Raw genomic sequence first — 23,177 nt, 5'->3', positions numbered from 1 at the left:
AACTCAATCCTCACAACAACCCTTTGAGGTCAGTACTTGAATCATCCCCATTTTATAGATTAGTAAACTGGGGTACAGATTATGTAACGTGCCTGGAATTGAGGTCAACAACTAGTGAATAAGGGGCTGGGATTCAAACCTACGCAGCTTGAGCCTATATTGCCTCAATGCATATAACAAATCAATAAATCGGTTGGTGACTAAGCGAAGTAACAGTACCTACCTAATAGTAGGACTTCCTAAGAATTCTTTCCTTTTCAAGAATGCCAAATATTTTTATATTTAAAGTGAAATTTAAATTTTTCATCGCTCATCGGAGTAACTTGTGGGACGATAGAAGTCAGTTAAACTAACTCACATCATCCAGCTCAGTCCGCTGACCCGCCAGCTACCTGATGACGCCGCCCACCGGAGGCGCTGAGCGAACTCCACGTGCGGTTGGAACTGGCACAGATGGAACGGGAATCGGCACCCCGGGAAGGATTCCGGCCGGACGCCTCAGCCCGGCGCACACCACAGGCCCTGGCGACCACGCCTCCAGGCCGGCGCCCCGGAGCGCGTGTGCGCCCGGCCGCCCGGAAGCACCGCCTGCACGTTGCATGCTGGGAGTTGTAGGCTCCCGACCCCGGCCCGTGGGCTGCGGTCCGCCCTCCATGAGGCTGCTGGCCCTGGCCGGCGCGGCACCGACGCGGGGGAACGCGCTTCGCGCTGACTCAGCGGCTGCGAAGGTGTTAGCCGGGCCCTCGCGCTCTTTCCCTTCCTGGGGCCCCGACCCCTCCCGCCTGCTTTCGCTAGCTCGCCGGCCCGGCGCCACGCTAGAGAAGGCACCGGGGGACGCGGAGCGGCGAGAGACGCTTGGCCCCGGGCAGCTCCGTCTCCGGCGGTAGCGCTGCGGCCGCGGCAGAGAACGACGGCGAGGACGAGGGCCGCTCCCCGCGCTCCCCGCGTGCGCCCCGGCTCCCTTTCGCTGATCGGCCGTCGGGAGTCCAGGAGGGGAGGCGGGATGGAGTGATAGGGAAGGTGACTTGGGGCTCGGGGGCGGAGGGACTGCGACCCGGGGGCGGGGGGACTGGGACCCGGCTCGGTCCCAGCGAGGCTGCGTGGAAGTTGGCTGACTGGCCCAGGGAGCCCCCGTGCTGGGCGGGGGGCGGGCGGGGGGCGGGCGGGGGGCCCACCATGGCGGTGCGCCCGGGGGCTGGGCGGGCTGGGTGGGGGTGGGTGCGCGCTGTGGCTGCCGCCGAGCGCGTCCCGAGTGCGCGGCCGCCCGTTGCCGGGTGTTTCATCACCCGAATTGCCACGAGGCTTCCTTCAGGGGAGGATCCGGGGGAAAGAAGGGGACAAGGCCGGCTAGGGAGGGTCGGCATCGCTGGTGGCCCCCCAGTTTAATAAAAGTGACCAAGCCCACTGGTAATCGTTATAGCGCGTCTTACCTGCCGAGGACTGAAACTTGATCGCCCCCCATCCCGGGACAAATAGAGAAAAGTGTTATTTCTGTGGAATAATTTGCCAGCGGGGACACGCCATTTCTGTCCCTTCCTCACAATTCTGCAGGTTGCGATGGTTTCCTGTAATCAGAAGAAAAATAAAAAATAAAATAAAAAATGAGTACTTTGTGACAGTGCTAATTAGTTTTTACCGGGAGAAGTTACGTTTTGTGAACGCCACTTGTCAGCGTGGTGTTGAAGCTGGAAAGATTCAGTGTGTTGGTCTTTGAGCAGTCTGCAGTAGGGGTGGAGGGTTTTCCCATGTTTGATTCGTGATTTAATGGTTATCCAGGAAAAGTTAGGGCCTAGTGTTTTAACTCTGTTGCTCGCCTTTCTGAACATTTGTAGATGCGTGATTGAAGTGTTTATTGCATTGTAACAAATGTTGAAACGTGCGGGGCTGTGCCAAGTTAGAACATGTGCTCATGCACAGCGTTTTACCGGGAAAATTGTCACCTTTTCGCACAGGTTGTAAAACTTTTCAGGTGTTTGCATGCAATAGGTAATTTACCATGTTCCATAGCACATTGATGATTCTCCAGATGCCATCTCTCTGAAGTATTCTTTCTGTACTGACAACTGTAACAAGTTTGTTTCCTTAGGTAGTTTTATTTGCCATATTTTATCTTACGACCACTTGCTTCTTTCCTAGGTAAAGTCAAAGTGACTTGACCTAGCTTGAGCCGTATTTCCTAAAGCCGTGCCAAATTCAAGGAATCTTTTATACGATTCTTAAGCTGGGATTTCTAGAAACTCAGTTTGTCTTTGATATCTTTGTGTGCATTTTCAGGGGAATTGTCCTATTTTCTTGTCATTTTTGATGGGGGGGTGAAAGGTGGATGGAGGGGAAGCACTGTTTTTGTGTTTTCCCATCTGTTCAAAATGCCAGCTTACTAGTATGGTAGACGATAAATCTAGAATTCTCCAAGCAGTTCCTATCCCTCATGTGCCTAGTTCTGAATTGTAAATAACTTACTGAGGGCCCACTATGTGTCAGGCATGCTTTACAACTTTATGAGGAGATGTGCTTTTTCCTATTTTGTAGAAAGGAGACTTTTGATAGCTGTTCACATGGCCCCAATTTGAAAAATGACAGATTGGAGTACAAATCCAGGTTTTCCCAAATACAAAATCTATGTTGTATTATATCCTAGGGACATAGTGATGAGTATTAAGACAGTCAGTCCTAATCCTTTAATGTTAATGAGAGAAAACTAATAAGCAGGCAGTGACTATCAGCACTTAGGGAGGGCGTTTAATCCAGTTTGGGAGAGTTAGACAACAGGGGTCAAAGAAGCCTTGAAGGAGGTGACTTCTAAGCTGAATTCTGAAGGAAAGGCAGGGGTTAACCAAGTAACAAGAAAAGAGCTGTGTGTGCAAAGATAAAAGGCAAAATACCACTGGTTAGGGTGCCAGTTGGTAAGGAGTCATTCACAAGTGTTTGGGAAGTGTTTGGATCTTAATCCTGAGGGCAGTGGGGAGCTACACTGCCTTGCTGTAGTCTGCAAGTATGATAGTAACTTTAGGAGAAGGGCCCAGGCTTTCTTTTCAAGGCTCTCAGCATATATCCTGATTTATCTTTTGATTCATTCTGGCCCAGGGGAAGACAGAACAGTACATTGTAGTACTGGGTCCTCTAACCTGCACCTTATCCTTCTCTCAACCGTTCCAGAAAGGCTGTGCCCCCACCTCCCACCCCTTAGTCTTTTGGCCTCTTTAGGCTCTGATCTTCTGTTATGATAATTAAACAACAAAACAAAACAAAAGGCCCCACAGCCTTTTAATGGAGCACTAAGGCCTCATCTCCCTACCTCATAGGTCTTAAGAGAATAAATGTGATTTTCACATTATTTAGAGTTTGTTTCTTGCTTCCTCAAATAAATATGCATTCTATCAAAAACCAAGCTTTCTTTTGGGGTTTATCATTTTCTTATTTGAGAGTGTTAAGACACTATATTGTGAAAAATGCATTACTTTCTAGAGACTTAAAAAAATATTCTTAAGTAAGAACAGTATTTGTCAATTTTTATTGCTACTTTTAAAAACACTTTTTGAAATACACTTTTAGAATTGGCTGGGCAGAGCAGCATTCTGTAAAAGGCAGCCAGCTAGGCCATTGTTCAAAAGCTAAATTACCAGATTTTCCCTCCTATTCCTTCCTCTTTTCATTTGACTTCTCTTGAAGTCCTTGTAGACACTCCAATAAGGGTGTTGAACTCTGAGGTCACTACTTAGCCAGGCATTCTAATTTTTTTTAAGTTTGTGATACTGATAAATAGAAGTAGACAAAGTATTAAAGTTAGCATAATAAAAAATGGATTTGTCACTTTTTTCATATAGTTGCACAGTTGCATTTTTAAGTATGTACTGGAGATAATAACATTTCATAAATTAGATGCTTCTGTTATTTAAAGTAGGAAAGAAGTACTTTCTATACGTTATTGATGATCTTGAAAAATAAGAAAATTTGAGGACCTTAATAGCATACTTTAAATTTTTAGAAATTATGTATTTGTGGAATATTTAGCACGCTAATTTTTCTGAGGCTTTGGGCTCCTTTAGTTGTAATTTGGGTAATTTTGAAAAGCTTTTTTTAACACTTAAACTTTGCATAATATCATCCACTTGTTACGATATTCTGGATGAGCATCTGTTTTGTTCATCAAGTGTTGTTTTCTTTCCACTTTTTTGTACGTGTCCAGATGTTTGTGGATTCTTCTGTGGGATCAGAGGGCACGTCTGTTGTAATCAGAAAACTCCAAGCATAGCAGCAGGGATGGATGAACAGGCTCTTTTAGGGCTAAATCCAAATGCTGACTCAGACTTCAGACAAAGGGTAAGTTAAGTTGGCTTAATGTTTTAAAGCATGTTACCCCAGATTTGCATTAAAGGACTTGAATACAAAATACATCTGATGATAAAGGTTTAATTTGGGTAGAAATGAATAGAGGTCATATAATTTGAGGTATTTGAATATATTCTGACTACAGAAATGGTGAGGGTTGTGATTTATTTTCTGTTTAGTTGGCTCAACAAAAGTATTAAAATCTCATGTGATTCAAGGTAGGTCTTTATATCACATTAATCATTATCGATAATTATTTAAAAGTTATAATGCAAAGGATTATTCAAGGGACTTTCCATAGTAGCAGACATGCATGTTTTATTTTCCCATTGCATGGCTCGGTCTAACACAAGTTGTTTAAATCTCTCATTAGTGATATTTAACATCCTTGTTATTTAGTCCAGGCAGACATGTAAATGAGCTGTTATGATATGCCATGTCTTAGGTTACTTAAAGTGATCACATGACAAGGAAGCCAGTATGAAGTGCTGGGATATTTGGGTAAACATAAACAATTAAACATAATGTAGTCTACACCTATAATTATGATTATAGCTGGATGGTAAAAGAAGAATCTAAAGAACAAGCCTATAATTAAGTATTTAAAGGCATGTGGGCAGTTTGTAGTATAGGATTAGTGGAAGGAGAGGCGTTTTCTTCTTTCTACTTCTCGTAGCAAAGGATATTTTTTATGTGAGCTAAACGAGGTTAATAGTCTCAGTAAATGTTATAGCACTTTTAGTTGTGCTTTTAAGCAGAAATTTTTAAAAATATATTTTTATTGATTTGAGAGAGAGAGGAAGGGACAAGGGGAGAGACAGGCATCAATGAGAGAGAGAAACAGCTATCAGCTGCCTCCTGCACTTCCCCTACTGGGGATCAAGCCCAAAACCCTGATATGTGCCTTGACTGGGAATCAACTGGCGACCTTTTGGTACATGAGATGTTGCATAGGATGACGCTCAGTCAACTAAACCACACTAAACCAGGGCTAAGCAGAAATTTTTTTAAGTAGTTAAAAAAAAAAGTCAAGTACTTTCTAACATAGCACCATGTGCATGCCCCTGCTGTTAAATAAGTGACCAGCCCTACAGATAAAGGGAAATAACAGGAATTGAGAATGAAATAGCTAGCTAAGTACAAGATACCTATCCAACTGGTTAGCACATCAAAAGACATTGAAAGTCCGTGTCTTCTGTATGTAGACAAATACTTGTTTTCATGGAAGTTTAAGCTACTCACCTTCAAACCCTTAGTCACAGAGTTGAAGCATCCTAGATCTTTACCTTTATTCTGGCTTGGTATTGCACCGTTATTGTAACTAAAAGCCTTCGAGTATTTAGTTATTAGCCTTCTGTGTTGCACTTTTATGTTCCTTTTTGGAAGTCTTTTGTGTGTGTTTTTATTAAACTCCACCATCTGGCGGATTTTTAAAAAAGTGCCTTGATTTTCTTTTTAGAAAAGTAAACCCAATAAACTGTTAGTGTTTTTAATACAGAAGTTATGCTTTTCATTAATAAAAATGGGTTCTGTCAGTCACAGGCATATGTGGTTCAGGCTTGATATTATATCCTGTTAAGCCAACCTGAGATACAGTTAGGATGAGAAAGAAGGAATCTTAAGGAAAAGTGAGTTCTGATAGTCCTAATGTTAGAGTTCAGTAGTGGGAACTTAATTCAGCTTTGTGGCTGGATAAGTGACTGCCAGCCCACATTCTCAGTTATAGTTCTCTTTTCTACATGGGCAGTAAAAGTAGCTTAACTGTCTCTGTTAACACTTAGAGACAATAGCCATTGGAGAGAAGGCATAAGATAGAAAAACAATGTGATAAAAACTTTGACTTGTTCATCATTGCCAGAAAAAAAATGTTTAATGCTATTAGCATGGATTTAGAGTGCAAAGACTCGTTAACAACTGAAAACTTTCTAGCTCTTGAATCACTTTGTGTGTGTGTGTGTGTGTGTGTGTGTGTGTGATTAGAATAACTGTCTTTGGTTTAAAACTCACTATTATTTAAAGAAAATGGTATGTCAGTAACAATTCTAGCAGCTGAATTCCCCACAAACTTTTTTGGTAGGTGAAATATTATGTAGTAATGCAACGTACATGATTAACTTCCATCTTACCACCTGCCCTGGCCCTTGAGATATCCCTCAAGGAAACCCTGGGTTTCATGAGATACTGTTAGACAGCATTGGAGCTAGATTGTTTTGCAGCGATTGGATTCCTGTATTCTTATTTTCTAAAGATAGTTACTATTTATACTTTAGATAGTATTTGGTGATGAACTTCATCTACTCACCTTCATTTAGCTTGGTTCTTTGTCAGTGGGAGCAACCACTGAGACCACAAATGAAAAATCACTCCCTCATTCATAGTTACATAATACAGGAAACTATCACCTAAAAGACCAGGGCTTTTCCTCTTTTTTGTTTTTGTTTTTTTTTAAACCTCTAATCCAAAGGAAAAAAATAATTTTACATCTTGACCAAGTAATATATGTATATACATAAATATATAAATAAATACATGTAAACATTTATAATTAAAGCAAGTTACACAAAATAATAGTTATTCTTCCAAAGTGCAGTGCACTCTGATATTTTCTATTGTTTCATTTTTAAATTGCTATTCAAAACTGATATAATTGTTTTTATCACTAGTGGGGCACAAACCACAGTTTTAAAAAGTATTGACTAATCAAAATGACGTATTATAGAATTTTACACTTGAAACCTATATAATTTTATTAACCATTGTCACCCCAATAAATTCAGTTAACAAAAATAAATAAAACTATTGACTAATCGAAATTAGGTACTCTAATGCTTAATATTCTACTTTATTTCAAGGTTTGTATTAGTACATGATTACTTTAAAATCATCTAGCAGCCTTAGCTGGTTTGGTTCAGTGGTTAGAGCGTCAGCCTGTGGACTAAAGGGCCCCAGGTTCAGTCCCGGCCAAGGGCTCGTGCCTAGGTTGCAGGCTCGATCCCCAGCCTCAGTTGCGGCATGTGCGGGAGGCAGCCAGTCGATGTCTCTCTCTCACATTGATGTTTCTCTCTCGCCCTCTCTTCCTCCCTCCCCTTCCACTTTGAAAAGCAATAGAAAAGTATCCTTGGGTGAGAATAAATAAAATCATCTAGCAGTGGCCCTGGCCAGTGTGGCTTGGTTGGGCGTTGTCCCATGCGCCAAAAGGTTGTCAGTTCCATTTCCAGTCAGGGCACATACCCCAGTTGCAGACTTGATCCCCTGGGGGAGGGCATGCAGGAGGCAGCCATTCGATGTTGTCCTCTCACTTTGATGTTTCTCTCTCCCTCTTCCTTCCTCTCTCTCTCTAAAAATCAGTGAACTATTCTTTAAAAAAAAATCATCTAGCCGTGTTTCTGGTTTATGCGTAAGTTTCTTGGCTGTTTGAGATACTTTTCACAAGTTGTTGAGATTATTATTGGTCCATTGTCATATGTGAAACCTGCATCTGTCATTGATGCCATTTGTAACATGCAAATGGAAAAGGGGCAGAAGTCACTCCCCATTTTCCCAACAGTGTGGTAGAGAGCACACTGTTGATGCTATATTCATTCTAGAGTACATTTGCTCTTAGAACAAGCCCCTGAATTCATGAATAGAGGGATGAAAAACATGTTTTCTAAAGCTTTGACCCTTTCAGTTATTCAGATACTTTCTCAAAATTCATATCATTCAGTTTTACTCTGATTTTAATCTCACATTTTAGGGAACTTACATGATACAGTTGAATTGAGTCTCCTCTGTTTAATTGTAGAACAAATGGCATACAGCATGTTTTGTTTTTTATAATCACCTCTTTAATAGAATATTTGTTAGGAAAAACACCCTTTATATATCATTTTAAATTGCTTTCACAAGCACTTGTATGTTTTCTCTTACGAGCCTCCTAATTATCCAGTGAGGTGGGAAGGGCATTTTTGTATTGTCTCCTTTGCTGTAAGAAAACAGGTTTGAGTGCCTAACTGATGGATTTGTTTTCTGTTTAACCTTTTTACTAGAATGATCACTAACTGTCACATATTCAGAAGCCCAAATTCAATATTTTGGCTACTTTTCTTTAGGTTCACTGATTTGTTACTGGTTTGTGACCCATAGAATGTTTGTTGCGTGTTGACAGGGCATTGAAATTGACATTTCAAATGTATTTTTGCTTTTTGCTTACAGGCCCTGGCCTATTTTGAGCAATTAAAGATCTCCCCAGATGCCTGGCAGGTGTGTGCAGAAGCTCTAGCACAGAGGACATACAGGTAATTAAAACAAAATTTGCATTACTCTTAGAATTTAAATTTCTGTGAACTTGACAGAACTTAATTTTCTTTTTTTTTAAAATATACCGTTATTGATCTGAGAGAGAGGAAAGGAGAGGGAGAGAGAGATAGAAACATCAATGACAAGAGAGTCATTGATTGAGCTCACAACCCAGGCATGTACCCTGACCGGGAATCAAACCCCAATCACCTGGATCCCACGTCAACGCTCAATCGCTGTGCTACGCCCGCCTGGGCTTAATTTTTTTTTTAATATGTTTTTATTGATTTCAGGGAGAGGGAGAGAGGGATAGAAACATCAGTGATGAGAGAGAATCATCCGTCTGCTGCCTCCTGCATGCCCCCTACTGGGGATCAAGCCCGCAACACAGGCATGTGCCCTGACTAGGAATTGAACCCTGACCTCCTGGTTCATAGGCCAACGCTCAAGCGCTGAGCCATACCATCCAGGCAACAGGACTTAAAATTACCTGTATTTTGAGAATGTTTTGATAAAAACATGATTTGTGTTTTGGGAAATCATTCAGTGTAGATATGAGGAAAGTAGTAAACTAATAATTTGCCCATTCCAAGATTGACTTTTTAGTAAAACTATCCTTTGTCTCATGCTGTGTACCTGACAGCAGATCCCGACTAGAATATGGGACAGTAAAAACTTCCTTATTTTCTTATGATGTGAGTGATAGTTGGTTTTTTAAAAAGTTGGTAAAGGAGGTAATCATAAATTATATGTCTTAATTTTTTCATTTTGTTTTAAAGTATATAAGCATTCAATTTCCAATCTTTTTTTTTTTTATAATATGGAACGCTTCATGAATTTGCGTGTCATCCTTGTGCAGGGGCCATGCTAATCTTCTCTGTATTGTTCCAATTTTAGTGTATGTGCTGCTGAAGCAAGCACTCAGTCACCAATCTTGATGTTGCACTGAGGTCTTTTCTTTTTGTATACACTACTTTATCATTCTTAGGTTGATCAGACCCATAATCCATCCTCTATAGTTGCCACTTTGGGTCTCTGTAGTGGATTGAGGAACAATGAATGCAAGTTCCTAAACTTTTTAGTTATTTGCCCCCTCCTCTCCAAGTCTTGTAGTTATCTAGCCCACATCACATATGTACAAGGATTTCCCCCTGCAATGTGACTTCCTGTGGTCTTTCTAAAGCATTCAATTTGAGTTTTACAAAAATAAAAACTCTCACCATGATCATTTCATTAGTTCAGATAATAGTTAATTAAGTTAATTATAGAAGAGGTATAACTGGCATAGTGAGACTTGGGGAAACACAACTGACTGGCTGTAAGCAAACAACTTGCTCCTGTGAGTAGAAGTTCCTGGTGGTTAGTGATGGCTCCTAGTGGAGTTCTCCGCATGCTGTGAGTATACCAGGTACTCCAATTTAGTGAAAAAGTTATTTTTGAGAACATCTATATGTCTCAGAATAAATAAGGACTGGCTCTTAATTAAAGTCTTCTTACAGTTTATTTTTTGAGTTGAAAATCTTTCTTGACAATTAGTTAAGGCTTCAATATCATCCATGATAAGTATGATAATCTCTTAGAAGAGGTCCTAAATAAACTTAACTGAAAACCTCTTGCCCTCGCCTGTGGCTTACCAGCCCACACACTGAAGGGTTGTGGGTTCAATTCCTGGTCAAGGGCACATACCTGGGTTTTGGGTCGATCTCCAGCCCCTATAAGGTACGTGCGGGAGGCAACTAGTTGGTATATCTCTCTCACACGTCGTCTCCCTCCCTCCCTCTCTCTCTCTCTCTCTCTCTCTGTGTCTCTGTCTCTCCCCCTGTCCCCCTCTCCCCCCTATTGCCTCCCTCCCAATCTCTAAAAAGCAATGGGGGGAAAAAATACCCTCAGGTGAGGATTAAAAAAAATTTTTTTTAAATCTCTTAAAAGATTGTTTCAGCCCTGATGGGTGGCTCAGTTTGGAGCATCATCCTGTATACCAAAAGGCTGCAAGTTCAATCCCCAGTTGGGGCGTGCTCGGGAGGCAACCATGGATATTTCTCACATCGCTGTTTCTCTCTCACTCTCTCCCTTCCTCTCTCTAAAAAGCAACGAAAACATATCCTCGGGTAACGATTTTTAAAAGATTAAGTTTTATTTTATTACCGGTGAAAGTATTTTGTTTGGCTAATTCATACTGTCTAAATGAAGATATCTCCAGTCTTGTAGTGGCCAGTTAGCTTTATATATGAAAAATTTGTCCCATGACTAAATTTGGCTGAAAATAACTATATTGGATAAATAGATTATTCTTCCCTAAAGGGACTTTGTCAGAGTTTGTAGCTGGCTCACTGCAACTCCAGCTCACCCCTAGACAGACAGTTGAAAGTTGATAATTGATGGATACTGATTTTTGCTCCCCTTTTAATAAGGGCAATATATTTGTAGTTTGGTTTTCTGTATGACTTTTGAGGGTAGACTACCAGTCCAGATGACTCAGCTTGTTTTGGATTTGGCTGCAATAGAACTGCCTAGGGTTGAATTTTTTTTTTTTTAAATACATCTTTATTGATTTCAGAGAGAGAAAGGGAGAGAGAAAGATAGAAACATCAGTGATGAGAGAGAGTCATTGATTGGCTCCCTCCTGTAAGCCCACCACCGGGGATCGAGCCCACAACCTGGGCATGCCCCAACTGGGAATCAAACGGTGATCTCCTGGATCACAGGTTGATGCTCAACCACTGAGCCACGCAGGCTGGTCCTAGGATTGAATTTTAAGCATGACTTTGATGACCACCTCTGATTTAACTCAGTCTCTGGCAGTTCTACCATTTGTCATTTTAACACCTAGCCTTTAGGGAGTTGTTCCAGGAATCCTAGCATCTAGAATTTAGGGGGGCATCTTTTATTTGCAAAGTACTATACTTAAGGTGCATCTTAATTTGTTGTTCTGCTTGCCAGATTTAGTGGAAATACTGAATATTGTATAATTAAAGTTCTCTTAGCTTTATAAGCAAATAGATATGAATGTAATAAATGAGATCAGTAAGTAGAAAGAAAGCCAAAAGTCTAATTTGAGAAACTTTTTAACTGTCTTATTCATTACTATTTTCTCTTTGATTTGTTTTCCCCAATTCCTATTCTGCTTATCTAATTTTTCTTTTTTCCCCCAGTGATGATCACGTAAAGTTTTTCTGCTTTCAAGTATTAGAATATCAAGTTAAATATAAGTAAGTCTTTTTCTTACTGTTTGACTCTGAAGTTTGTGGGGAGAGGCCATTTTTAAAAATTAGTTTTTCCCTTTTTAGGGAAACCATAATGCAGGTTGTAAATTAACAGTATATGTCACATCCAGTTTATAGATGTAATTTGACTTAAAAATATCATGAGATATAGCAGCACCCAGCCTGTTTTTCTACATGACAACTCTGTTAGAGTTGGGTGGCAGCATGGGCCCTTGTATTCAGAACCCCTGCCTTAATTAAGCAAAAACAGTGAATCATGGCTCAGAGGACCCTTAATTTGTCTGTTGCTTTATTTTGTAAACCACAGATCGAAGGACATGGACTTATTTCCATTTGAGAAATTGCGGAGCTGCCATTTTTTCAACACGAACTGAACCACAAATTAAACTAATATTAATATTGATACCCCACCTGCCACTCCCACACTATCTTTTCCTTAAAGCAGTGATGAGGGAGAGGCATTAACAGTTTATTTTAGGGAACTTTAGATAATTGAGTGCTATACAAATTTTCCTTTTCAAATATATAAGAGGTTCTTATTTTTTAAAACCGCAGACACCAAATACAGCCATTATTATTTTTCTTCTCTATTTTGAACAGATATTCAGAACTAACTACTGTTCAGCAACAACTAATTAGGGAGACGCTCATATCTTGGCTTCAAGCTCAGGTAAAATTGTAATTTCATTCAGTATCTCAGATTACCAGATATTTAAATTTTTATTTTTGCAGGAGTTTGCAACTTTACCTCAAGAATGTTGATCATTTGTCCTCCATTAGATCCTGTAGCTTTTTTAGAAAATGCTGGTTTTGAAGATAGGGGTAGATGAAAACTTAGCAAGACTTTAAATTGTATCAGTAACTGAACCTATCATGCTTTCTGTGACACATTGTGGAAACTTTGGTTTTAAAATGTAATGTTTTTACTACTTGACCAAAACAGCTCTTCTGTTCACTCTTAAAGGCGAGCCCCCTCCTACGGGGATGTAAAGTACAGCATAGGGAACATGGTCGATAATACTGTAATAGTAACTATGCATGGTGCCAGGTGGGTACTAGACTTATCGTGGTGATCACTTTGTAAATTGCATAAATTTAATAAAATGTAATGTCAACTGTAATTGAAAATTTTTTTAAATGATTAAAAAAAAAGTTGAGCCCTCCTGGACACCCTCTTCACGAAGACCCCGTTTCGGACTGGTCAGTAGAGGAGTTGTTTATTCACAATATGTTCTTTTTAATTTTAGCTAATCTTAACGTACGTATGTAGTTAGAATCTTTGTTTTCCCATGAAGGGCAAGCAGCTAGAAGAAAAACAATTGAATTTTTTTCTTAGAAAAATTAATAGGAACTGGTAAAACTTGCACATGAGACTTGTCTCTAAAAGTGTGAGAATGAAAAAAAATTAAGTGTGAGAATGAGAAGTAACCATTATCATCTTTGTTCATTCGATTGTTCCCCATCTGCTCAGTTGCTTAAACACTTTGGTAATTTTTAAGCATATTTGTTGCACAGCTAATCTAGACCATGTTGAAGTTTGATGTGTTTTTGCCTGTTAATGATAAATGGGGAAACAATGTGTTTGAATCTTTTCAATTTACATTTAATTTCACTGGACTGTTTCTTTGATTGTCAGATGCTGAATCCCCAACCAGAGAAGACCTTTATACGAAATAAAGCAGCCCAAGTCTTCGCCTTGCTTTTTGTTACAGAATATCTCACTAAATGGCCCAAGTTTTTTTTTGACATTCTCTCAGTAGTGGACCTAAACCCAAGGGGAGTAGATCTGTACCTCCGAATCCTCATGGCTATTGATTCAGAGTTGGTGGATCGGGATGTAGTGCATACATCAGAGGCAAGTAACTTCCCATTAATTTTTAGTTAGTTTTTTTTTAATTGATTTTAGAGAGAGAGAGAAACATTTTTTGTTGTTCCACTTATTTATGCATTTATTGGTTGCTTCTTGTATGTGCCCTGACCAGAGATAGAACCCGCAACTTTGCCGTATTAGGACAACACTAACCAATTGCGCTACCCAGCCAAGGCCTAATTTTTAGTTTTTAATGTAGATTTTATGGGAGATCATGGTCACAAAATAAAAGGAGCATAAGTCTTATTTTTGAGACAAACTTTCTTAAGAATAATTACAGATTTACTTCAACATTTTGAATTTTGTTTTACAAAGGAACTTAACTTGTGTCCCGTTCCTCCCTCACCTCCACTCCAGGCTTAGGTTGATATTAGAGTATTACTTCAGAACTTTTTAACTAGGTGAGCACTTTCTCCAATGACAATACACAAGTTTATTTTCTCCCATGAATTTATAGGGAAATGTGGCCTGTCCTTACTACTGCTTTATAATCACTGACTGAGGAAGAAGCATTGCTTATGAATCGATGCTGGGTTCTTCTGTATTTTCAGTCATGTGGCCCTTCACCTTAGTCTTTCTACATTTCATTACCCGATATAATCTTCTTATTCTTGAAGAACACAATAGAAGTAGCTTAATTCAAGTGTGTATGATAATTTTAAGTTCGTTGTATGTGATAAAGGTTATTATCATGCATTTAAGTTATTGCCATTCTCTTTAGTTCAAGTATCATGTTTGTATTATATTGAGCAATAATAACATCACATGCTTGAGATTTCTAAGTAATGCTTATTTATAGTTTGTATTAATAAGAGGTCAAATCTGGCACTGAGGAATAGAACGGAAAGAGGAAGTAGAAAGAATCACCGGATATGATTTTAGAGCTGATAAATAGGAAATGTGTTGAAGGTCTGGAAGTTTAGTGGTGAGGTAGTTACTGTATGCAACTATTCAGATGTCAAACATTATTTTGTGAGGTAATCTGCTTTGATTGCGTATAAGGTGTTTTGTCTTGTTTTTAGGAGGCTCGTAGAAATACTCTAATAAAGGATACCATGAGGGAACAGTGCATTCCAAACTTGGTGGAATCATGGTACCAAATCCTACAAAATTATCAGTATACTAATTCAGAAGTGACATGTCAGTGCCTTGAAGTAGTTGGGGCTTATGTGTCTTGGATAGACTTATCCCTTATAGCCAATGATAGGTAAGTATAAGTCTGTTTTTAAAATGTAAACCTGCAGAATACAGTATGGGAAACTCATCAATTTGAAAACATTATAACAATTTTATTCCATTGCCAGGTTTATAAATATGCTGCTAGGTCATATGTCAATAGAAGTGCTGCGGGAAGAAGCATGTGACTGTTTATTTGAAATTGTAAATAAAGGAATGGATCCTGTCGATAAAATGAAACTAGTAGAATCTTTGTGTCAAGTATTACAGTCTGCTGGGTTTTTCATCATTGACCAGGTAAGTAAATTTATGTATAAAGTTTTTTAAATTGTTAGAACAAACTAAGTTAGGTAGTAATTTAAATATAATTTCTTTTTCTCTCTTTATTTTTTTTTTATGTTAGAAACTACCCTTGAGATTTTAATAATGAAACATTGCATCCAGAAAGCCAGAATGCTTCTGTAGCTTTTGTTTTAGACAATGGATTATACCAGTTCTTAAACTTGAAAATTTGGGACAGTACCTTCGATTGTTCATTTCTAACAAAGTTCTGGGTGATGCTGATACTACTGGTCCACGAACCATACTTGTAACAAGGAACTATACTGTTTACATGATAGTGCATTTTGACCCAAATTAGACTCAGTTATAAGTGTTATATTTTCATCATTGAATCGTTACTCATTCGAGCTCTTAGAATTTAATCCCAACAGCTTTGGGTTTTGTAAATTAGTAATCTAGATAGACAATTTGAAGGTTTTTATTTTAATTTTACCTGTGACAGTGGTAAAGAATTACTAAGAAATCTTTGCATTGCTGATATGTTAATAACACGGCTCTAGTGTTTTCCTTGTTGATGAACAGTATTGTTTTCTTACACTGCTAATAAATTGTCTTATTTAGTCCCTGGTAAAAGACCTAAAACAGTGAAGTTAAAAATACTTTTCATAGGAGAACAGTACAAGGATAATGAAAAAAGTCCAAGTTCAAGTTCTGGCTCTAACACTGATATGTTAGAGCCTAAGGGCGGGTAATTGTAATACAGGATCTCTTTGCAGCATTTTTAGGGCTCAAATTAAATACATACTACCAGAAAGGACTGATGTACGTTGTTACATACACTGTAATATGGCAGCATTAACTTTATTAAAGCATATTTACTAAATTCAGTAGTTTAGAGAGAAGGTGGTAAAACCACACATCACTATTTTTAAGCTTTTATAAAGTAAGCAATGTCTCCAGGACTGTAATCATTAAAAACAGTTGCTCTAGCCCTGGCCAGTGTTGTTCAGTGGGTTGAGTGGTGTCCCATGCACCAGAAGATTGCCAGTTCAATTCCCAGTCAGCGTGCATGTAGGAGGCAGCCGATCCATGTTTTCCTCTCACATCAATGTTTCTCTCCCTCTTCCTTCCTCTCTCTCAAAAATCAGTAAAACTTTTTTTTTAAGTTGCTTTTAAGTGTGATAATGGTAGAGAATTCAAATTCTAAACATTTCCAGTCAGAATGGTGCAACTGTCAGCTGTCTAATGTTGGTTTAGAATTGAATCCTATAATTGGCACTTGATTCATACTAAAGTGTAGGGTTTTTCCTCTTACTCTTAGATGTGTGCTTTTAAATTAAGGACTGCCTTGATTCCTTTTAGGAAGAAGATGTTGACTTTCTCGCCAGATTTTCTAAACTGGTAAATGGAATGGGACAGTCATTAATAGTTAGCTGGACTAAATTAATTAAGAATGGGGACATCAAGAATGCTCAAGAGGCACTGCAAGCTATTGAAACAAAAGTGGCGCTGATGTTGCAGCTACTAATTCATGAGGATGATGATATCTCATCTAACATTATTGGATTTTGTTATGATTATCTCCATATTTTGAAACAAGTGAGTCCTTATTATAACTTTTTATCCAGTGGATAATATAGAAGAGTCGTAAAGAATTAGAAAATAACAGGAAAAATGAAAATAGCCCTAATTCTACCACCAAATGACATTTACTGTTGAATATTAATGTATTTCCTTTTTCTTTTCTTTTTAAATACTTTTTAGCCAGAAAACAATTGTCAGGTTCTAAAATTCATAAGACTAACAAGAAGCTTCAGAATTAATTATAGGTTTGGGTACCTTTTTTTAATTTTTGAATAGTGTTTATTTCTAAATATAGTGGGTATTTTGTTAAACATTGTTTACTGTTTTAGTTACATATAAATCATTTTTATAAACAATTTTTTACAATTAAAAATTTCCCCTAGAGAGTTGCTTTCAATAAGAACTTAAACTGTAGAAGGTATTAGTCTCCATATTTATAGCATGTAGCCTTTTTAAGAATTAGTAACTTCTCATTATAACATTAGATGAAAAAACCATTCCTATTTTATTTATATTGGATTAGTTGAATCAAGTCAAGCTTAAAGTAATTTTTTTCCAAACTGAGTTTAGCTTCTGTTTGTTATAAACATAACACATGTCTGCATGCATACTTGAAGAAATTTTTGGCCTAGCCGGGTGTGGCTCAGCAGTTAAGCATTGACCTAGGATCCAGGAGATCACAGTTCTATTCCAGGTCAGGACACATGCCTGGTGGGCGGTGGGTGGTGGGCAGTGGGCTTGATCCCCCGTTGGGGGCATGCAGGAGGCAGCCGATCAATGACAACTCTCTCATCATTGATGTTTCTATATCTCTGCCTCTCTGAAATCAATAAAGATACATTTAAAAAAAGAAAAAAAATTTTGGCAATATGGAAAGGTATGAAGAAAGTTCAAATCACTATTGGTAATCCTGCTGTGTATCTCATAATGGATTCCTAGGCTATTTTTTCTTTTAAAAACAAGATGAGAGCATACTACTGTCCTATAACCTTCGTCTTTGTTGAATGAATACATTATAAGTATCTTTAAAAATCCAATTCATTTACATGTCTTTGCCCACATATCAAGCTATTTACTGGAGGTGGAATTGCTAGATCTTAGGTTAGATACCTTTAAAATACAGGGTGGGACAAAAGTAGGTTTACAGTTTTGAGTATGTAGAACACAGTTTATTCTTGTATTAATTATTGTATTACTTTTTTATACAAACAACTGTAAACCTACTTTTGCCCCATGCTGTATAGAAAGGGGCTGCCAAACTACCCTCCAGAAATGTTTTGTGCGTGTTTTTAAAGATGTTAATTGAGCCCAGCTGGCCGTGGCTCAGCAGTTGAGCTTCAACCTGGGATCCAGGAGATCGTGGTTTGATTCCCAGTCAGGGCTCTCTCATTGTTGATCTTTCAACTCTCTCTCCCTCTCCCTTCCTCCCTCTGAAGTCAGTAAAGATATATTTAAATTAAAAAAAAAAAAAATGTTAATTGATTAGAAAAATATTCTGACAAGTATAACTTTAGGAAACCTAATAAATTATTGCTTACTTTTTAACAGCTTTCAGTGCTCTCGGATCAGCAAAAAGCTAATGTAGAGGTAATTGACTTCTTTCTGCTTCTTTTAAACTGGTAATAGTATCTGCCTTGAAATATAGCTTAATGTCTAATTTTATGAAATTAAGGGAGACTGACAAAAGGTATTTTATTCTTAATTATAGGCAATCATGTTGGCCGTTATGAAAAAATTAACTTATGATGAGGAATATAACTTTGAAAATGAGGTAAGAATTTTGCTTTGAGGAGAAACCAGTTTTAATTTCACTGTTTACTTTCATTAAATTAATATATCAAGTTTTGATTATTTTAGAGTCCTTTAAAACAAGAAATATTTAAAAAATTAGTCTGGTTTATGTTGACCTTACAGCTGTAGGTAGAATTAATGGAAGCCTCATAATCCTTCATATTTGGTATCTGATAGCCTTTTTAAAACAATCTTTTTAAAAACATTCTGTAGCATTGATCTTTGTAAAATATTGACAATATTTTTGGTGATTTTTTTTATTTGTATATAACAAGATGATAAGTTGAGACCCAGGCAGTGGATCTCAGACTGGGAATGTAGATGGGAAAGTGGGAATGAGGTATTTAACAGCCTGGACTTGTTCTGGTTAGAAGTCTTGGTTGCCAGAGAGTCAGCTTCCCATCAAACACCAGGGTCATCAAGTGCTTTCTAGTAACTCAATCATGGCATATACTGTTTAGCTGTGTGCTGGTGTCCTGTGCCTTTCTTTGGGCATTCAGAAACTTTGGACTATAAAAGGACAGTGGTGATGAGAACCACCACACTGTGCACTGAAAAAGTGTCAGGCTCATTACCTATAATAGCTTCAATCATACAATATTATTACAGGCTTTACAATGGACAGAGAGATACAAGGAGTATAAGGTGCTGAAGTTCTCACAAAACCCCCTGTGAACGCACTGTGGCTCTAGACCCTTAACCTCCTCCTTGTACTGTTTCTGGCTCTAGGCTTTCAAGATCTAGGGCTATGTTCAGAAGTACTTCTTTGTGAGCAGGAAGGGGAAGGGCTACTAAGTCTAGCAAGTTTTCCTATGTAAATGAATACTGATGAAAAAAATGAAAGCATTACATTTATAAATACAGAAAACTCATGACAGCTCACCATTTACATGAGTTTCAAGGTCTTTTACATTTTTAAAATGAGTATTTTACAATCCATCGCAGGGTGAAGATGAAGCCATGTTTGTAGAATACAGGAAACAGCTGAAGTTGTTGTTGGACAGGCTTGCTCAGGTTTCACCAGAGTTACTGCTGGCTTCTGTTCGCAGAGTTTTTAGTTCTACACTGCAGTAAGTTTGTTATTGTTTTTGTAACAGGTCACCTCTTTCCTTTTCTCCCTGGTGATGATCTACAATAAGTGATTCACGTACTAATAATCTATGTGACATTAAGATTTTATCTATACCTCTGAAACAGTGCACTTGTCACTTTTCCTTCATCCTTGAGGGGAAACACTGCTCTTTGGAATGTAAACAATAAAATGGATAATATCAGTTATTTCCACTTTTGCAATTTAAATTATATTGCCTGGCAAAATTAACAATTGCTATGACTTCTTAATAATTAAAGAGGCCTTTGTTGGTGTCTTTTTATCCTGTGCATGACTAATTGTATAGAGAATGTATGTTCAGATCTGTGACATATCATACTTTGGTAGGAATTGGCAGACTACACGGTTTATGGAAGTTGAAGTAGCAATAAGATTGCTGTATATGTTGGCTGAAGCTCTTCCAGTATCTCATGGTGCTCACTTCTCAGGTGATGTTTCAAAAGCTAGTGCTCTGCAGGATATGATGCGAACTGTAAGTATACTGAAATTTATTTGAATATAATTTTCTGTTTTCACTATAAACTAATGAGAGTTTCTTGTTAGAGCTTAGTATCTTAATACTGGGGCATTTTGTTGTTACAATAAATAAGAGTAGATTTCTTAACTTTTTCTTGTTCCAGTTGGTAACATCAGGAGTTAGTTCCTATCAGCATACATCTGTGACATTGGAGTTCTTCGAAACTGTTGTTAGATATGAAAAGTTTTTCACAGTTGAACCTCAACACATTCCATGTGTACTAGTAAGTATGCATTTTACTCTTGATTTGTGTTATTTTTTTCCCTGCTTTTCAGCTAATGAGCAGATAGTATTCTATTTTTCTATCTTTTATAACTTTTTCCAGAGCCAGAGGTTCTCAAGAACTCTTGAACACACGGAAACTAACGCCTCGTCCATTAAAAAAAACAAACTTGTTTCTAATCAGCCACCTAAAACAGCTCTTCAAGGGGCCTATTTGTGTGTTGTGTAGGATTACTTGTTACATATATCTGGCTCCTGCCTTCTAGAAGCTAGGAAGTAAAATTTCATGTGAATAAAAATGTTTCACAACAGTAGCAACAAGAGTGTTAAGTAAGTGCAGAAATAGTAAAAGTGTCTGTTTCTTTAGATGGCTTTCTTAGATCACCGGGGTCTGCGGCATTCCAGTGCAAAAGTGCGGAGCAGAACCGCCTACCTGTTTTCTAGATTTGTCAAATCTCTCAAGTAAGTACAAAATTTCAGCTGTGATGTTTTATTTATTCTTATATTTAGTATTACTAAATCGGACGTATAAATTATTTTTAAGAGCCTATGGTAGATTTGGTTCTTTCTGTTCCAAGACACTTTTTTAAGTATTCCTTTTTTGTATCATGAATCCTTTTCCTTCTCATTTTTACTTTGTTCATTAAAAAGTGATTTGTTTGCATACTTCTTTATGTAACATTAATCACTAATAACATCATGTAATTATTTAACCAACAGTTTTATTGCTATGGATCAGTAGTAGGTGGCTTCTTTGAAATTCTAAAGAATACATTCCTTGGAAATACTTTTTTTTTTTTTAAATATATCCTTACTGATTTCAGAGAGGGAAGGGAGAGGGAGAGAGACAGTTGAAACATCAATGATGAGAGAGTCATTGATCAACTGCCTCCTGCACACTCCCAACTGGGGACTGAGCCCACAACCCAGGCATGTGCCCTGACTGAGAATCAAACTGCGATCTCCTGGATCCTAGGTCGATGCTCAACTGAGGAGCCACGCCCAGCTGGGCTGGGAATACATTTTTAACCTAATCTATTTTGTATTCTTTACTGGTAGCAGTTTTTGGTATGAAAACTACTCATTCTTAGGCTTCTAAGGTTGTAATTTTTAAAAATCATTGCTAGTCTTAATCACATGTGACTAGTCTAGAACTGAACTTTTTTTTTAATTCTACCTTCAAGGGGGATTTGGTATTTTTAGCAACTTTTCAAGCACTATTATTTATGTTACTTGATTTTCCTTTTTGCCTTTATTTAGTAAACAAATGAATCCTTTCATCGAGGATATTCTGAATAGAATACAAGATCTATTAGAGCTTTCTCCACCTGTAAGTATCTGTTCTTCCAAGTTACAAATTTCCCCCAAATTTTGAGGCCTTTAGCACTAATGCTTTTGTGGGCATTTTTTTTTTTTTTAATGGAGGTGGTGTATGCAAGGCTAAGTTAGTTCTGTTTACCAAAACTATTGAGATATAGTAAATAAAACATAGTAATCGAAATAGAAAGGAATCAAGAGTTGATTGATAAATCTGGCAATGTGAGAAGCAGTCTGCTTTCTCTGTACTGTTAATTGTTGGTGAAGTGTTTTATGGAGAAGGAAAAATTCAGTTTCCAAATTATTTAATACTGTGATCTTATTAGGCATTCTCAGTGACTGCTGCTATTAGACTGAAGCTTCTCTGTGTTTAACTTTTCAGGCTTAGGATAAAAAAATTTTAATGCTGGTTTTCCTAAATATTTTGGTGTCCATTTCACTAGAAAGATTTAAGTTGGAGTACTTTGTAAGCACATCTTGACTGATGATACTTGTGTGTGTGGGGGGGGGTCTTTATTGATTTCAGAGAGAGGAAGGGAGAGAGAGAAACATCAATGATGAGAGAGTCATTGATCAGCTGCCTCCTACACACCCCGTGCTAGAGATCGAGCCTGCAACCTGGGCTTGTGCCCTGACTGGGAATTGAACTGCGATCTCCTTGATCATAGGTCGGTGCTCAGTCGCTGAGCCACGTCAACCAGGCACTGATACATGTTTTTGTTTAGAGCAAATACTGACAATGACTCAATTTTTTTTCACTTTGATAAAAATTATTACTAGAGCTGCCACTTAAAAATGGTTGAACAAAAAATACTACTTTTGTTCTTTTAAGTAAATATCAGTATTTAAGGTACACAGGTTATGTAATTTCACTGTATGAAAGGTAACTAGTGAATTATATGGTTAAATTATTTTTGCCTACATACTGCAAAAGCTGATATATTAAAGTATGTCACCCAGTTATTGCCAGTTTTCCTTGGCACTTCACAGTGACCCATTTTTTGAGCACCGTATGTGTCTATAGCTACTTTATCTTTGTGTTCTCAACTCCTAGAGCAGTGATTAGTCCTAATTGTACTTAATAAATGCTGTGGTTATTTGTAAATTGGGACATTTCTTTTTTTAAGAGATGAGGAATTCTTTTATAATAAAACCATGACATAATTTACCTGTTTTAAGACAAGATTTTATATATTTCTTAATAGAGAGCTTGAGTGTTGGACCAAGAGGGGCCTCTGATATTTCCCCACACTCTTGGCCTTCCTGACTGCATAATGTAAAAAATAACAAAGCTCATTAATAATCTATATATGAGATGTTTGCTTGTGCCGGAATGAGATCTAGCTTTTTATTTGCAGTACTATTTCCCAACATTTAAAAGTAACAACTGTTGTGAATGGGTGTATATTTATTGTGTGGTTTTTGTTGTTACTCAACTCTTAAACACTCTTTAAAATGTTAACTTGTATGGCTTTT

General features: G+C 37.9%; 1 protein-coding gene and 1 non-coding gene across 3 annotated transcripts in view; one reads left to right on the top strand and one right to left on the bottom strand.

Annotated features, from left to right (window-relative positions):
- Positions 1-723: 723 nt before the first annotated feature.
- XPOT (exportin for tRNA) overlaps positions 724-23,177 on the top strand; it is a 36,398-nt gene continuing 13,944 nt past the window's right edge. The window contains exons 1-16 of one of the 2 annotated variants that reach the window (XM_087814565.1): positions 724-1,020; positions 4,187-4,320; positions 8,524-8,606; positions 11,760-11,816; positions 12,432-12,501; positions 13,468-13,686; positions 14,724-14,908; positions 15,006-15,174; positions 16,522-16,758; positions 18,292-18,330; positions 18,452-18,514; positions 19,480-19,604; positions 19,973-20,117; positions 20,266-20,385; positions 20,752-20,846; positions 21,645-21,714. In XM_087814565.1, the coding sequence (XP_087670691.1) occupies positions 4,261-4,320; positions 8,524-8,606; positions 11,760-11,816; positions 12,432-12,501; positions 13,468-13,686; positions 14,724-14,908; positions 15,006-15,174; positions 16,522-16,758; positions 18,292-18,330; positions 18,452-18,514; positions 19,480-19,604; positions 19,973-20,117; positions 20,266-20,385; positions 20,752-20,846; positions 21,645-21,714 (1,737 nt within the window). In that variant the 5' untranslated portion in view covers positions 724-1,020; positions 4,187-4,260. Of the gene's footprint in view, positions 1,021-4,017; positions 4,321-8,523; positions 8,607-11,759; positions 11,817-12,431; positions 12,502-13,467; positions 13,687-14,723; positions 14,909-15,005; positions 15,175-16,521; positions 16,759-18,291; positions 18,331-18,451; positions 18,515-19,479; positions 19,605-19,972; positions 20,118-20,265; positions 20,386-20,751; positions 20,847-21,644; positions 21,715-23,177 lie in introns of those variants that run through there. The other variant, XM_016199750.2, reaches the window with a different exon arrangement.
- LOC148093820 (U6 spliceosomal RNA) lies at positions 9,422-9,528 on the bottom strand. The gene has a single exon (XR_015714174.1). It is a non-coding gene; the product is annotated as a U6 spliceosomal RNA (small nuclear RNA).

The sequence above is a fragment of the Miniopterus natalensis genome, chromosome 2 (assembly GCF_054644295.1).
Source record: "Miniopterus natalensis isolate mMinNat1 chromosome 2, mMinNat1.hap1, whole genome shotgun sequence".
Lineage (NCBI taxonomy): Eukaryota > Metazoa > Chordata > Mammalia > Chiroptera > Miniopteridae > Miniopterus > Miniopterus natalensis.
This window is presented reverse-complemented; position numbering and strand designations above follow the sequence as displayed.